Source organism: Eublepharis macularius, chromosome 2, assembly GCF_028583425.1.
Source record: "Eublepharis macularius isolate TG4126 chromosome 2, MPM_Emac_v1.0, whole genome shotgun sequence".
Taxonomy (NCBI): Eukaryota; Metazoa; Chordata; class Lepidosauria; order Squamata; family Eublepharidae; genus Eublepharis; species Eublepharis macularius.
In genome coordinates this window covers 209,224,634-209,239,327 of record NC_072791.1, presented here as the reverse complement: position 1 = coordinate 209,239,327, position 14,694 = coordinate 209,224,634, and the positions used below count along the sequence as shown (strand labels likewise).

At 45.5% G+C, this 14,694-nt stretch overlaps 1 protein-coding gene across 1 annotated transcript in view; it reads right to left on the bottom strand.

Moving 5' to 3' along the window:
- Positions 1-1,438, bottom strand: part of ERBB4 (erb-b2 receptor tyrosine kinase 4) — a gene marked incomplete at its 5' end in the record, with an annotated part of 660,937 nt that extends 659,499 nt beyond the window's left edge. Inside the window, 2 exons of the mRNA XM_054971602.1 lie at positions 800-954; positions 1,429-1,438. Of these exons, the coding sequence (XP_054827577.1) occupies positions 800-954; positions 1,429-1,438 (165 nt within the window). The remainder of the gene's footprint in view (positions 1-799; positions 955-1,428) is intronic.
- Between the last annotated feature and the right edge of the window lie 13,256 nt (positions 1,439-14,694).

Genomic DNA, 14,694 nt, shown 5'->3' with positions numbered 1-14,694 from the left:
AGAGATACAATATCCATATAAGAAAGTGAACTCATCTGATTATCTGGCACCATCACCTACTGGAAGAGAAACATACCTCTACCATGATCCTCCTCTGTTAATTTCTCAGCATTCTGCCTCAGCTGCCAACAGTAGGCTTTATGAAATGTGCAGGTGATTCATTCTTTGATACCACAACACTGATCTCTCCTTCACCATAGCATAACCCTAACCCTGATCCCTCCATGAAAGCTCCATGACAATATAAGCACAGTATGAGGACTGGGTCAGCAGTTTTGCTGTAGCACAGAAGATAAATTCCTTCTCTTAATCCAATGTCCTGCAAATCAATGAAATGGTACCATTGACTGGACCGGTCTAATCAATTTATCCACAAGGAAAAGTGTTACAGAGATACATACAAGTATGCAATATCATTTTTATGTAGTGAAATAAATAAAAGGATTGAAAGATCATACCCAAACTGCTCAAGAAATTAGGGAGATGTGACAAGAATATTCTAGAACAGAGGCAATGGCTGAAATAGTTACAGCAAAACAGATAATGTCTGGTAACATTTATTTCACACTTCTGAAGGGTAATTTTGGCTTTTCTGGGGATAGAGCTTAGAGCAAAAGAAAAGCTGTACAATCAGTCTAAACCGAGGTGATCGCTGGACGCAAAAAACAAATACATGTACCAACCAGGTTCTACAAAACAATCTTAAAATCTCTGAAAAGCTATCATCTGAACATAGTTTTTCAATGCATTATGCTGTATCTGCTCAGAAGGATGATAGAGAATCTAAGTTGCTACTTACTCGTAAAAAGGAGAGGTCTCGGTTATGTTCGATGCTGGTGATTTCTAGGTTGCCCATGACCACCTCACAGTTTTCATAGTACTTGCGCAATGCACGATATTGTTGCTCGAGATCAGAGAGAGAGCTCAGCTTGTTCTCCGTGCCAGCACAAACTGGGGGGGGAAAGATGGAGGGGATGAATTAAAATACAAATCAAACGCAGAAGCAACATTAGGGCAGGAAACTTGGATATGTGATGCACTTGATTCTCTGATGATATAAATAAAATTCTCTATAACTCACCATACTTCATCACTCAATATTGATCATGCCATAATCAAAATGGAGGAAGAAGAAACCATTAGACACTAATCTAAGCCATAATGCACCAAGTTCCTTTAAACACACACAAAATCTTTTGTGGACACTGTTGATTTTCTCAACCATTTCCTTATCCACTTTTGAAAGAAAGAAGCTGCTGCTGCAACTCTCAACAAACTTTGCTGAAAGCAGGGCTCATTTCAAGGAGGAATGCGCCAGATTGCAGTTCCAGCAGTTCCCAAAGAGGTCACATGTCAGGTGGCCCCGCCCACCTGACTCTCGGCCATTTTGGGCCCGTTTTGTCCCGGATTGGGGCTGAAATGGCCCGGATTGGGCCTCTGACGGGTGGTGGATCACTCTCCCACTCAGCAGCAGACCGATCCTGATGATTTTGGGCCCCTTTTCAGCCATTTTCAGCCCCTTTTTGCCATTTCGGCCCTGAATGGCCAGGACTGGATCCAAAACAGCCAGGATAGGTGATGGCAAGGGGCGTGGCATATGCTAATAGTTTATGCTGATGAGTTATGCTAATGAGTTATGCTAATGAGTTCCCCCTGCTCTTTTTTTACGAAATGACCCCTGGCTGAAAGTATCTCAGTGCCGTAGGCAGCAGAAACCTAGAGTGGATTCCAATGCACTTAACGGCTGCGACTGATTAAAAGCAGCTTGCTTTTAATCCATGGCCTCCATAGCGAGCAGTCATTCAGTAAGAGAACCCACTACAATACTCAGAAATCCAGGGGACAGCACACCCTAAATACACAAAGGGTGCAGGACAGGGTTGTCAAGTCCCTATACCCTCCCAGTGCCTTCTGCGTGTTCATTTTTGTACCAGTGTAAAGCATGCACATGTTCTCCCAGTGCTTGCGTGATGATATCACTTCAGGGAAATGATGGCATCATGCTGGCCAGGGGTACACTCCCTTGTTTTGAGCAGGGCTAATTCTGGCCCATTTAGAGCTAAAATGGGCCACAGCAAAGTGCAGGAGCATGCCTGTTGCCGGCACGATGACGTCACTTCAGAAAGTGATGTCATTGCACCCCAACGGAAGTGTGCCTGGTGCATGCTTTCTTGGTTACCTGCTGGTGGTGCGATCTCCAGGGGGGCTTGCCACCTCCCGCCGATCCAGGACAAACCCCCTGGACGTTGCCTGTCACTAGTGGGCACTGGGAAGCCTAGCCCAGAAGCTGGGGCTGCATAAGCTCCAGCAACCCTGGCTAGAGTTGTAATTTTGCTTTCCAAGAAGAACAAAAGATGGATATAGTGTTTGTTCTGGATGGGTGGCTGAAAAATTATTTTCAAATCCTGATGACGAACATCTGCAGATGATAACCACAGCTGACATAAAATATCAGGTGCATTGAAATAAATGTGTGTAAAATGGGAGTACTTGGATGGGAGACCAGCAAGGAAGTCCAGGGTTGCTACATAGAGGCAGGCAATGGCAAACCATATCTTTTTGTATCTTGCCTTGAAAACCCTATGGGGTTTGCTGCAACTTGATGGCACTTTGCATCACCAAAGGGCCAGGGCGTGCTAGCCCCACTGATACACAATCATTGGCTCATGGGAACGAAGTCAACATGCAACGTTTGACAAAGCAGCATTCAGGATATATGGTAATAGAATGGCTCGGGAAGGTGCTTTAGAATGTCCTTGATAGTGTATGGAAATGTTCCCAATACTGATTGTACTACTCTCATGCTATGTAATCCATCTTGAGCGTCAGTGAGAAAGGCGGACAATCGATCGATACATACATACATACATACTCTGGACTCTACCACTGTGCATATCATATTATCTGTTTGCTGTATGTATCATCTTGCTGTCACTGCATTATTTTCTACTGATGTGATACCATTTTTCTGCATTGCATCTGATTTCTGAATTGTGTCTGTAATGTTTTGCCATATAAATAGTTTGTGTTTTGTTTCTGTTGGTTAATGTGGGTTTTTTATTTGTTCCAGTGGTTAGAAGTGCAGGCTTCTGATGTGAGAAGGAGGGGGAGCTGAATGAGTGAGGGAAATGTGCTGTAATTGGATGGTGGTAAGCTGTAACCTAGAGAGCAAAGTGAACTGCCCTTGATAAATTCTACTTCTGGGTAAGCAAAATGCCTGTTTCATTGGGAAAATAGGGTCCCATTTTTACCTTACAGTGACTCTCACACACTGACCACTCTATCATACGACTATCTCTAACAAGCTTTCCTATAATACACATTAAACTGAAGAGATCTAAGGCAAAAGTGTTTGGTGGCAGCAAAATCCTTTTGGGAATACTGAGGAAGTCAGGGAGGCAGCAATATATAGGTTACATATAGGGAAAAGACACCACTGGTGCTGGTAGTGGTGGGATTCCAAGCCCAAAGAGAAGGTGTTCTTGAGGTAAAAAAAAAATTGGGGTAAAGTAGAGAAGCACACTTGAAGCTCTGCATGTGTGGGGAAAAAAGGAGTGTTAGTTGTAACCAGGGCCCTTCTGAGGTAAAAGTTTAAGGTAATGTAATGAAGGTCCAAGGCAGGTTTAAAACAAAATCGTTACAGGCCATCAATAAATCTCAAGTATAGGAGGAGTGTTAGCAGGAAGGAGCTGAGAAAGCACTGTTCCAAGTCAGCCATGAAAAGTTGGTATATTGTGCCAATATGCCAACATTTTTTATTATCTGGGCACATGGGAAAGGAGCAGCGGGGGAATTTCACCAGGCCTTCAGCAGCTTCCACCCCACCATCAACCTGACTATGACTCAATTCACACAGGAAGTACCTTTTATAGACACTACTGTACAAATACCAGATGGAAGCATAAAAATCATCTTGGACCAGAAACCTACTAATTGGCAAATGTATCTACACATCTCCAGGTACGATCCTAAACTGACCAAAAAATCCTCCATCTACAGCCAGGCTCTACAATACAGCTGCATCTGTTCCAATTTAACAGACATTTTTGGAATTGCATTATCCAGATGAAGTAGTAAGGAAATAGATCAACAAAGCCAAACTGATACCAAGGGATAATCTGCTACAAGATAAGCCCAACTAAAACAACTATAGAATGCCAATGGTGGTCACAAACAGCTCTCAGCTCAAACCAGTTCAATACATCATTGAAGACTTGCAGTCTATGGTGGACAATGATACTTTTCTCTCAGAAGCCTTGGGAGGCAAGCCCTTCCTTGCCCACAAACAGCCTCTTAAATCTTAAGCAATTTCTCATGCTCAATTAGAGGTGGGCATGATCCAAAAAAAATTAACGATCAAGCTGATTGTGGATCGGCGCAGGCAACAATCCTGAATTAACAAACCACACCAATCATCTCCCGTTTCCGATCCGTGGATCATGGATCGTGGATCGTGGAGGCCAAAGCGGGGCGTGCTGCTATTCCCAGCTATGTGGGAAGGTGGGTGGTGGTGGTGGCCACCGGGCCCGGCGGGCACGGGGAGACGGTGACGAGCCACCTCCCCTCAGGGGGTGGGGGGGTCTGGCCACTCGCCGGCAGCACCCCCCATGTGCCCGCCCGCCAGGCCAAAAACGAGCGCGTTGGTATTCCCGGCACAGGCCGGAAGGTGTGTGCTGGTGGCGGCCACCAGGCCCGGCGGGCACGGGGAGATGGTGACGAGCTGCCTCTCCTCAGTGGGCGGGGGGTCTGGCCTGTGTTTGGCCGTCAGAGCTGCTTATCAGGGTTTGCAGGGATGAGATTGGAGTGCCCATGGCTACAGAACACCCCCTTCCCCCTCTCTCCCTTGGGTGTCTTCTCCCAACTGGTGACTGCTTTGCTGCTCTGTGGTTGGAAGGAAGCCCTGCTGATCGAGGAAAGCTGGGCTTCCATTCGGGTTTCCAGGGCGACAGAAGGAAGGCAAACACAGCTCAGGCATTCCCCTGGCTCCGTTGCCAGGGGAATAGATTGCTGGCGCCTGAGTGTCTGGATCCCCGATCCGAGCCCGATCGCCCCGATCCAGGCCCCTCCCGATCGCTGGATTATTGGCCGTAGATGATCATGATCCGCCGAGTCACGATCGCGCGATCGCCATTATCGTGGGTTTTTTTCGATCGTAATGCGGATTGTGCCCATCTCTAGTCACAATAGTGTTCTACCTAATACAGAAACAGACTTTGGGACCATGGATTACAAACCTAGATGCCAAATCTGACCCTATATTCACTCCAACAACATAGTCACCGGACCTAACTACACCAGTTATATCATCTCAGGTTCATTTACTTGTTCACCTTCCAATGGTATATATGCTATCAAGCATCTGCAATGACCTTCCACTCTCTACACTGGACATTCAGGTTAGTCCCTACACAAAAGAATAAATGGACATAAATCTGACATTAAAAATCAGAAAACTCTAATTTCTCTAAAATTGCACTTCACTCCAATTGCACCTAATTGGGGAGGGGAGAGTTGCGAGACTTTGACAATGAGTCTCCAGAACAGAAGGACTCTGTTTCTGCAGAGTGTCTTTCACAAGACATCCGACACGTGAAGAACACATGTCGAGAGACACAATGTTAGCTGGGAAGGGTAGTTTAAAAAGACAGGGCAAAGGCTTTTTGTTATACACTGGAGCTGTGTGAAGGGGCTGTGAAATGCCAGAAGGGAAATATCAGCCCATTATAACCTCTCCAGGTCCAAGCCCGGCTCTGGAAGGCAGCTCCAGCCAGGGCCAGCACCAGGGTTTCTGGTGCCTGAGGCCAGGGGCAGTTTCAAGTCTCTTGCTGCCCCCACGTGCACGCACAGAGCACAAACGCACCCGGACTGCATGATGACATCACTGCATGTGACATCATCATGCAGCATATCGCTGGAGCCGGCCCCATTGGCACGGCAGGTGGCTGGGATGGCGCGCGGGTGGCCTCCTAGCCCTCCCGCTCGGTTGCTACACACCGCCCCGGCCGCCTGCCATGCCTTGCCTGCAGCTCTGTACTGACGGCAGAGTGGGGCAGCTGGGCAGGAGGGCTGGGAGGCTGCCTGCTCAGACTGCCTCGCGCTGCCGCCACTGGTTCGCGCTTCTGGCCAGGCGTGGTGGGTGGCTGGGGAGGCGCACGAGTGTCCTCCCAGCCCTCCCACTCTGTTGCTCTGTGCACCACCCTGAACGCCTGCTGTGCTTGGCCCACAGCTACTGCCCCTGGCGGTGTGTGTGTGCTGGCAGCCGCAGCATGGGGTGGAAGGGCTGGGAGGCTGCAGCAGCTCCGGACCAGGTGCAGCAGGTGGCCAGGGCAGCATGCTGCTGGCTTCCCATCCCTCCCACTCAGCCGCCAGCACAGCTGCTGCCAGCTCCGTGGCTGCTGGACCTGCCTCAATGGATGCGCCAGCCCTGGCTCCAGCCCATTTCCATTCCTCACTGCCTTCTGGTTGCGATCCCACACAGTTTTAGACTGGAAAGATGAAACTGACAGAGTCTTTGGGGAGATGGAGATGAAATTAACAAACCCTCTGAGGAGCAATCTCCACCATCTCTGTCTTTTAAAACTTCGCTTCCGGCTAACACTGTGTCTTCCTACATTTGCCAAACACACATCGACGTGTCTCACGTAGAAGACTCTAAGATCTGACAAGATCGGGCTAGCCAGGGTGAGGTCAGAACCTTGTTTACATGCTATATGTAAAAAAAATTTTTTAATTCATTTAAAATATTTATATCATACAATCTCAATCCCACTCACTAAAAAGGTTTTCCCTAAGAGGATTTTTTAAAAGAAAAAATGTTTCTTGAGGGGTGATGGTATCTGCACGTCTATCAATTCCAGAGGTCTGCAACCACAAGAACAAAGAGACTTGTGGCACCATAAAAATGACAGCTTTATTGGGGCAGAAGCTTTTCTGAGCCAAAGCCCACATCATGAAAAGTGAGGTATGCCCAGCAATAAGATGTCCTTCGTGCACTACCTTTTCTGTCTACACCTCATCACTTTCTGGAGTAAAACACCAGTTCAAGAACACATCATCGGGATGGAATTCTCTTTTTCTTTACAGGCAGCTTTGCCAAGAAGAAGCCTGGTAACAAGTTGTAAGCATACGAGAATTTGGAACCTCTCTTCTCTGGTGTGGAATCTGAACTTCCAGATAGACCAAAGAAGGTCTTATCTATTCATAGGAGAGTCCGCAGACAAAGAAAACTGACATAATTATTGCCTTTGCAAAAACTGGAAGACATAACTGGCCACGTGAAAATGATCCCTGCTGTGCTGGGAAAACACAGTTCCTATTTATAAATTACAAAGGAGTTCTGGCTCAGTCGAGAGCAGTGTCAGAGTCCCTACTGGAGGTCAGAATCATTAACGTTCTCTGTTAAGATTGCTATTGTACGTTTTAGAAAGCATTTTCCTGTAGTATATTCTGATGTCTTTTTGGACCTACAAGAAAGTCTATTGCTTTTCTTTCAAGAACTGAGTGGAAAGACCAAAGATCTCCCGGATTTTGACTAAAGGAATATAATGGTATTTCATGCAGAGGAGAATATAAAACTAGCAACAACAAAAATTCCAAGCAGAGGCTCAATAATGGAGAGTGGAGTGGGATTGGAAATGGTTTTCACACAGCAAATGCAGGTTTACTGAAAGTATACAAGGGAAGCATGCTTGCAGCAGGAGGTCTACCCTCATGGCCAAAACAGATGTGATGGATTCATACACCTGGCAGGCTCAAGCTGCCTCAATTTGCCTCAGGGCCAAGCAAGCATGTTTTTAAAGGCCATGTTTCTTTCCCCTTTAAAATGCTAATAGCACAGCCAGAGAGCTGGTTTCAATGATCAAAGTCAAGCAGAGATTGAATGGTTAAACCCCCTCTCCCTGCCCTGAACGAACCTGCACTTTGCATTTTACAGAAGGAGGAAAGGGAATTATCTCTGTTATGGCTATCTGAACCCTCAATCTACATGACAATGGCTAAAGAGAAGGTGTGTGTGTGGAGGTCTAAACAAGCAATAGGGTTTTTTAAAAAAATGTGTCTAAGGTCTGACCTGCTGATGTGAGAACCCCTCCCAAGAATGGTTGTGTCCAAAAGGTTAGGAATGCCCTCCCCAGGTACAGTGGCAGACTGGGTCTAAAAATATTGGTTGCCAGGAGACAAATGTTGGCCACCCACTACTATAAGGCCATCATTTAATTTTTATGAAAAATAATTTTTTCAAAAAATACATAAGTGGAAAAAAAGTACAATTAATTTTTTGCGTAATAAATGTATATTTGTTAATAATTACAGTATATATATATTGTACATATTACTGGCAGTATACAGTAGATACTAAATGTAAATACAGATTGTTATAATTGAATTTTTAAATTATTTTTTAAAATACAGATAGTTCAAAAGCATATTTCATGCAGTCCGCTATATTAAGAGCAATTATATAATTATATTAAGAGTTTGAATTCACTACATGATTGTGTGAATCTGTCAATAATTGTTTCTGCATCCAATTCAACTAACAATTCCTTTTCAATGGAGAGCAACATGTATGATTCCAAGTTCTCCTCAGAGAGTGAATTTCTTTTATGGATCTTTAGCTTCGAAAATGTACTCTCACATTGGACTTGAATAACTGACAGTGTGATATCAAGCATCTGCAATGACCTTCCACTCTCTACACTGGACATACAGGTTAGTCTCTACACAAAAGAATAAATGGACATAAATCTGACATTAAAAATCACAAAACTCTAATTTCTCTAAAATTGCCCCAATCACTGGGGGAGGGGGAAACAGCAGGCATCCACCAGCCCTCCAGCAGCCAGGGCGCTCTAGCCTTCCACTCTATGTTACCATAGAGATTAGGAGGAAGGAAATACTAGAGCATCCCCTGGCAGCCGCCATTTTCCTCCCACTGTGGGATTCTGTGGGATTCTTCTAAATTGGGGGATTTTTAACACATTAAGGAGGCCCACTTCATCAGGGGCCCACAGGGCCCTCTTGCCATTGGGCAAGCTGACGCCCTGGCTAGTCCGCTGCTGCTCAGGTAATATGGGGACAGTATTACTAAGGCCTGGACTACACATGCAGCTAAGGTTGCCAACTCCAAGCTAGGAAATTTCTGGAGGTTTGGGGGTGGAGCCTGGGGAGGGTGGGGTTTGGAGAGGGGAGGGACCTCAATGTGATAATGCCCAACATTCAAAGCAGCCATTTTCTCCACAGGGACTGGTCTGTGTAGTCTGGAGATCAGTTGTGATTCCAGGAGGTTGGCAATGCTGTGCCAACACCAATAGTAACAGGCCATTGTTTTGAGCCTGAAGGCCAATCACAGGTTGTGCCTCCTCTTTCCCCCTGAAAGAAAGGGGGGTCCCAGCTGAAACCACCCGTCCGATGCAGTGAAGTAAGAACTGAAAAGAACTGCATCCCGGAAAGGACCAGTTGCACTCTCTCAAGCCATCCCTTTTAAGAGCCAAGCAATTGCTCAGGGGTGGGTTCAGGAATGCAATTTGTTCAAGCCTGGATTTTTAAAAAATCACTTGGCCTCAGTCAGTTCTCCTGAACACAACACAACGGAAACTTTTAAAATCAGCGACGTTCTTTCTCTCGTTCTCCTTTTAAAAACAATGTGGCTCATCGGGCCTCCAGGAAAGATGTATAATTTCTGTTTCCCTACGTGAGTCCTCGGCTGAATGCAGCACGACTTTCATTTGGCAATCGATTTGCCAATCAGACAGTATGTACACAAGGCAACGGCTACAGATCAGGCCCATTGATTGCAGAAGTCCATTTATGAAAAAGAGAACTGCAAATTCCCTCTTTTATTCCTGTTTAACATTATGCAGCCTTTCTTCTGAACGCAAACCTAATGTGTTGATAGGTTGTTGTCCCCCCACCCCCCACCCCTTTATAGGCTTTTATTAACTTAAACCATTTGGCTTGTACAAATAAAACACAGCTATGCAGTGTTGAAGGAATAGGTAAAAAAGTGTATCGCTGGTATCCGGAACGCTTAATATTCTGAAGTCTCACCAAACGTGATCCTTTTACAGCTGGGCCCTCAACGCCGCCTTGAAAGGGATGAGAATGAGGGCTAACTTCCATGCCAGCATCTCTCAGAGATATGCGCCACCAGCAAAGAGCTGGGCAGCATCAAGGATTTAGTCAGTGTCCTAAATCTGCAATGTGCAATGCGCACTGTGCTTATATACCACCCGTCTGGAAAGATTAGGGCCCACTCAGAGCAGTGAACAAAGTCAGTGTTGTTATTATCCACACAATTCGGCCCGGGAGCTGGGGCTGAGAGGAGTGGCTTACCTGAGTCCACCTGCAGAGTTTATGGAAGCAGAGTGCTGGCTCAGTTTATTTACGTCGTCCCAATGGGGACCCAAGCCTGCTTACAATGTTCTCCTCTTCTCTGTTTTATCCGTGCAAGAACCTTGTGAGGTAGATTGGGTGGAGAGGATGTGACTGGCCCTAGGGTATCCGACAAAATTCCACGACACAGTGGAGATTCAAACCTGGCTTTCGCAGATCCTAGTCCGAAACTCTAACCGTTATGCCATGCTGGCTCTCATGTACTTTCATGTAAGTGAGTTGTTCTGACGATGAGATTACCATTATAGGAAGAAACTCTCTTCAGGGTAGTTAGGGGCCCAAACATACCTGATTATTCAACAAACGGGGCATTTGCTCTCAACAGAAGCCAGTCAGCTACCAGGAAGGAGATGCTTTGAGCTTGGATGCAACACGCCCTCCCTGCTACAACTATAACCATTCCTGGATCTCCCCAGTCAAGAAAGGTTGTCTAAACGACAGTGCCACCACTTTGCCTCTGTTTCAGGGCCCTGGCCAGTGTCCGGAGCACCCCCCACCCCCGCCACCAGTCTTCGGCTGAGCCTGTCTGAAGCTTCGAACTTACTTCTGCCTCAAATCTCACCAGGGGCCAATTCACGTATTTCAAATCAGATGCTAATTTTCCTCCTTTCAGCTGACAAAAATGGTCTACTGATGTGAGCAGTAGTACATGCAATTTAGAAACCGATAATATCGCAAGAGAAAATGCGAGGAGCTCCCTTGATTACAGGAAACGCTGCAGCAGTCTTCTCCCATCAAGTCAAGCAAACAGATTACCTGCCTTCACCACAGAAAGACAAATTTGGGCTAATTGACTGTGACCACCTCCAGTGTTTTGGGGGACGCGAAAGGTGTGTAAAATGGATTTGCTACATGGAATAATGCTGAGCTGAAGGTCTCACATCTTTCTGTCGGAGTGAGGTATGCCATTTGTTACTTTGAAAGTAATCTCTGAAAACCTGACAAGTATCTTTCTTTTGTTCCAAATCGGATTTGTGACTTTAAAGCCAAAAACATTCTGTTGCGATCTCCTTTTGTACTGGCATATTGTTTGCAAGGTCAGCCTTTTTCTGGTTTGCCGCAACCTCTTTTTTTTCCAGTTACTTTATGATTTCCCAGCTCTTCTAATATGTCAATAGAAAAAATATGCCAAGCTTGTTAATATTCCAGAGAATAGGTGAATTACAATCTTTACAAGAGTTAAGGGGTCACAACCGTTTTTTTTATTTTGGCGGTTGCAAAGGATGTTGCTTTATAATGAACCAGTTCATGGCTTTTAAAGTCTATTCACTAATTATCAGAGTCTGGCGAATAAACAAGACGAGTTTAAATTCTAAAATAAGAGGTATAGCTGAGACTTGGTGAGATGTCTCTCTAAAGACACTGCAGACACCAAAGGATATAACTTATTCAAACAGAATAGATTTAAGAGAGAGGTGAGAACACGAGCAAGGTGTCAAAAATGGGTACACCAAGGCAGAAATCCAAGAGAATGACCTTGGCAGACTTGTAGAGAGCATCTAGGTAAGAATAAATGGAGACAGAAACAAAAACAATATAGAGGTTGGAACCTACCACAGACAACCAAATAGGGTTGCCAGCTCCAAGTTTGGAAATTCCTGGAGATCTAAGGGGTGAAACCTGGAGAAAGTGGGGTTTGGAGACGGAAAAGTCCTTGGCATGGCATAATTCCATAGAGTCCACCCCCCAATGTAGCCATTTTTTCCCGGTGAACTGATCTCTGTGGCCTGGAGACCAGTTGTAATTCTGGGAGATCTCCAGCCACTACCTGGAGGCTGGCAACTCTACAACCAAACCAAAGAGATACTCTGGATAATTCTTTTTCAAAACCACTTACAGATATTTGGGAGAAGCAAGAATGAGTAAATATGGAAGATTTCATCTATACTGATTTCTAGCCAGAGATAAACTCCACTGAGCACAGAATGTCCTATAAATTCCTGACATGTCTACAACTTCCTCTTTCCGAAAGTGAAAGGAAGAACAAGAGGATTGGCTGTCCTTGATTTGATCCTAGCTAATACGGAAGGCTAAGTTGATGAAGTTAAAGCAGTGGGAAACTTGGGGGGAACTGACCGCATGATGCTGAAAATCCTAACCTTATGGAAAGCTCAAAGTAAGTAGAGTCAAATTGCCAGGTCCTGCCAGATACTTCCCCAATCACTTCACTGCATCACTCTTGTGTATGAGTTAAGTATGATTTTATTAGGAAATATATCAGTTAAGAAGCTGTAACAAAGGAATTGACCAGAATGCCTAAAGGTAGTAAAGCAGGTTCAATCATAAGACACTCCCCCCACCCGCCAGTGGGAAGGAGAGGACATTGGAGGTTTTGGTGTGCATTTCCTGGGAAGAAGGGAAGGGGTGGGTGGGGAAGGAGTTCTGCTCAGACCCATCCTTGGATTAAGTCCAAGGACGGGTCCTCAGGCTTCAGCAGGAACTGGCAACCAAAACACCTTGCCTTGGTAACCAAAACACCTTGCCCGGAAGATAAGCAGTTAGCATCAAAGTAACAGAATACTGATTTTACTCTGCATGTACTCAGAGACACAATACGTTCACGAGAAAGATACATTTGACAAAATCCAAAGGGTGTGCTTATGGTTGCAAGTATAAAGTATTCTTTTCCAATTGGTTGCTCACGGGAATGGGGGGAGGGTAACATAAAGGGGAAAAGGTTGTATTGATGTAGGATTATGTTAATGTAATGGAAGTGACTATGTATGGCTATGTAAATAAAGACATCAATACTATAAAAAAAAACCAATACATTCACGACCACAATATACCAAAGGCCCGGCAGATATGTTGGAGGCTCATCTGACACAAATGAGTCACAAGAACTTAAACAAGCTAGATATGCAGGTTTTCAAGGAGTTAGGTCCGGGTTCCTCAGACCGCACTCTGGACCCCTATTTTTACAGCTCTACATACACAGAATACTCCATGGGGAGCAACAAAAAGATAGACACCCACCCAACGCCCGCACACTCATCTTTTTTTGGAAAATGGCTTGGGGGGGAGGCAGGAGCTCCACCTCCCTCCACGGTGGTGTTCTGAGGCTGTTTGGGCTCGCCTCTGTTTCTTAACAGCCATTCCCCACAGCTGCTGTGTGGCTGGAGAAAACCTGAGATGGGTCTGGGGCAGGGCGGCATACAAGCAAATAACACCTCCCATGCTGTTTCAGGTTGGAAAAAACAGCATGAAGGGTCTTTCAAGAAGCAGTTTGCTGTAGCCTTCCTCTTCAGAGTCTTCCTTGGTGGTCTCCCATCCGAGTTTGGAGGGGCTGTGGCTCAGTGGAAGAGCATCTGCTTTGCATGAAGAAAGTCCCAGGTTCAAATCCTGGCATCTCCAGGTTAAAAAAAGGACCAGGCAGTAGGTGATGTGAGCTGCTGCCAGTCTGAGTAGACAATACTAAATTTGATGGACCGGTAGTCTGATTCAATATAAGGCAGTTTCACTTGTGTTCAAGTTAAAGGATGATTGATTCCGGATGAATATTAGGAGAAGCTTTCTGACAGTGCAATTAATCGGGCAATGGAACCAATTACTTAGAAGACTGGCATACTTTCCTCTGTTGGAGATTTTCAAAGTTTTCAGCCTTTAATTTCCTGCACTGAACAAGAGGATGGTAGCCTACAAGGATTTCCAACTCTATTACTCGAAGATGCACCAGATAGTTAAATAGGCTCAGCAGTGATATATAATTCCGAAGTCCTTGGCTTTGAGATCATGGCCAGTTTGGCCTTGGCAGCCTCAGAAATCACCTAGACTTTTATGGACCTGGCCAGGCACAGTCCAGAAGAGAAGCTCTTCATCAAAGAGCACCCATTAGGCACTGAGCAATTACGAAGGCCTGTCTATCCTACTTCTTCTTGGTCCCCAAATCCTTTGCTGCGTTATTGGCCACCGTTCAGGGATTGCCAGATCTGTAAAAATATGTCAGCATCCATATCATCTGTGCAAGTAGTCACATGCTCTTTAGCCTCTGCAGAAACCATCTTTCTACCTTAGGCAAGGGATAAATGAGCTGCCCTCCCCTTCTGAACCAGTCCTTTCCTCGTCGTGTTCTTCTGTTGTTTCGCCTTGAGCTTAAGTCCTTAACTCTAACATAGGTACTGGACTTGACAAGCAATTAGAGCAAGCAATTTCCACTCGTCAAACTGTGCCAGATTTTGTCATCTGCCATCTGCGCTATCATCTGGCTCTCTGCGTGGCCTGGCTGTGAGTCTGGAACAACTTGCATAAGATCAAAGAAATGGTTCAAGCCATCCTACTGGTGGGGTGAATGCGATGCAATGG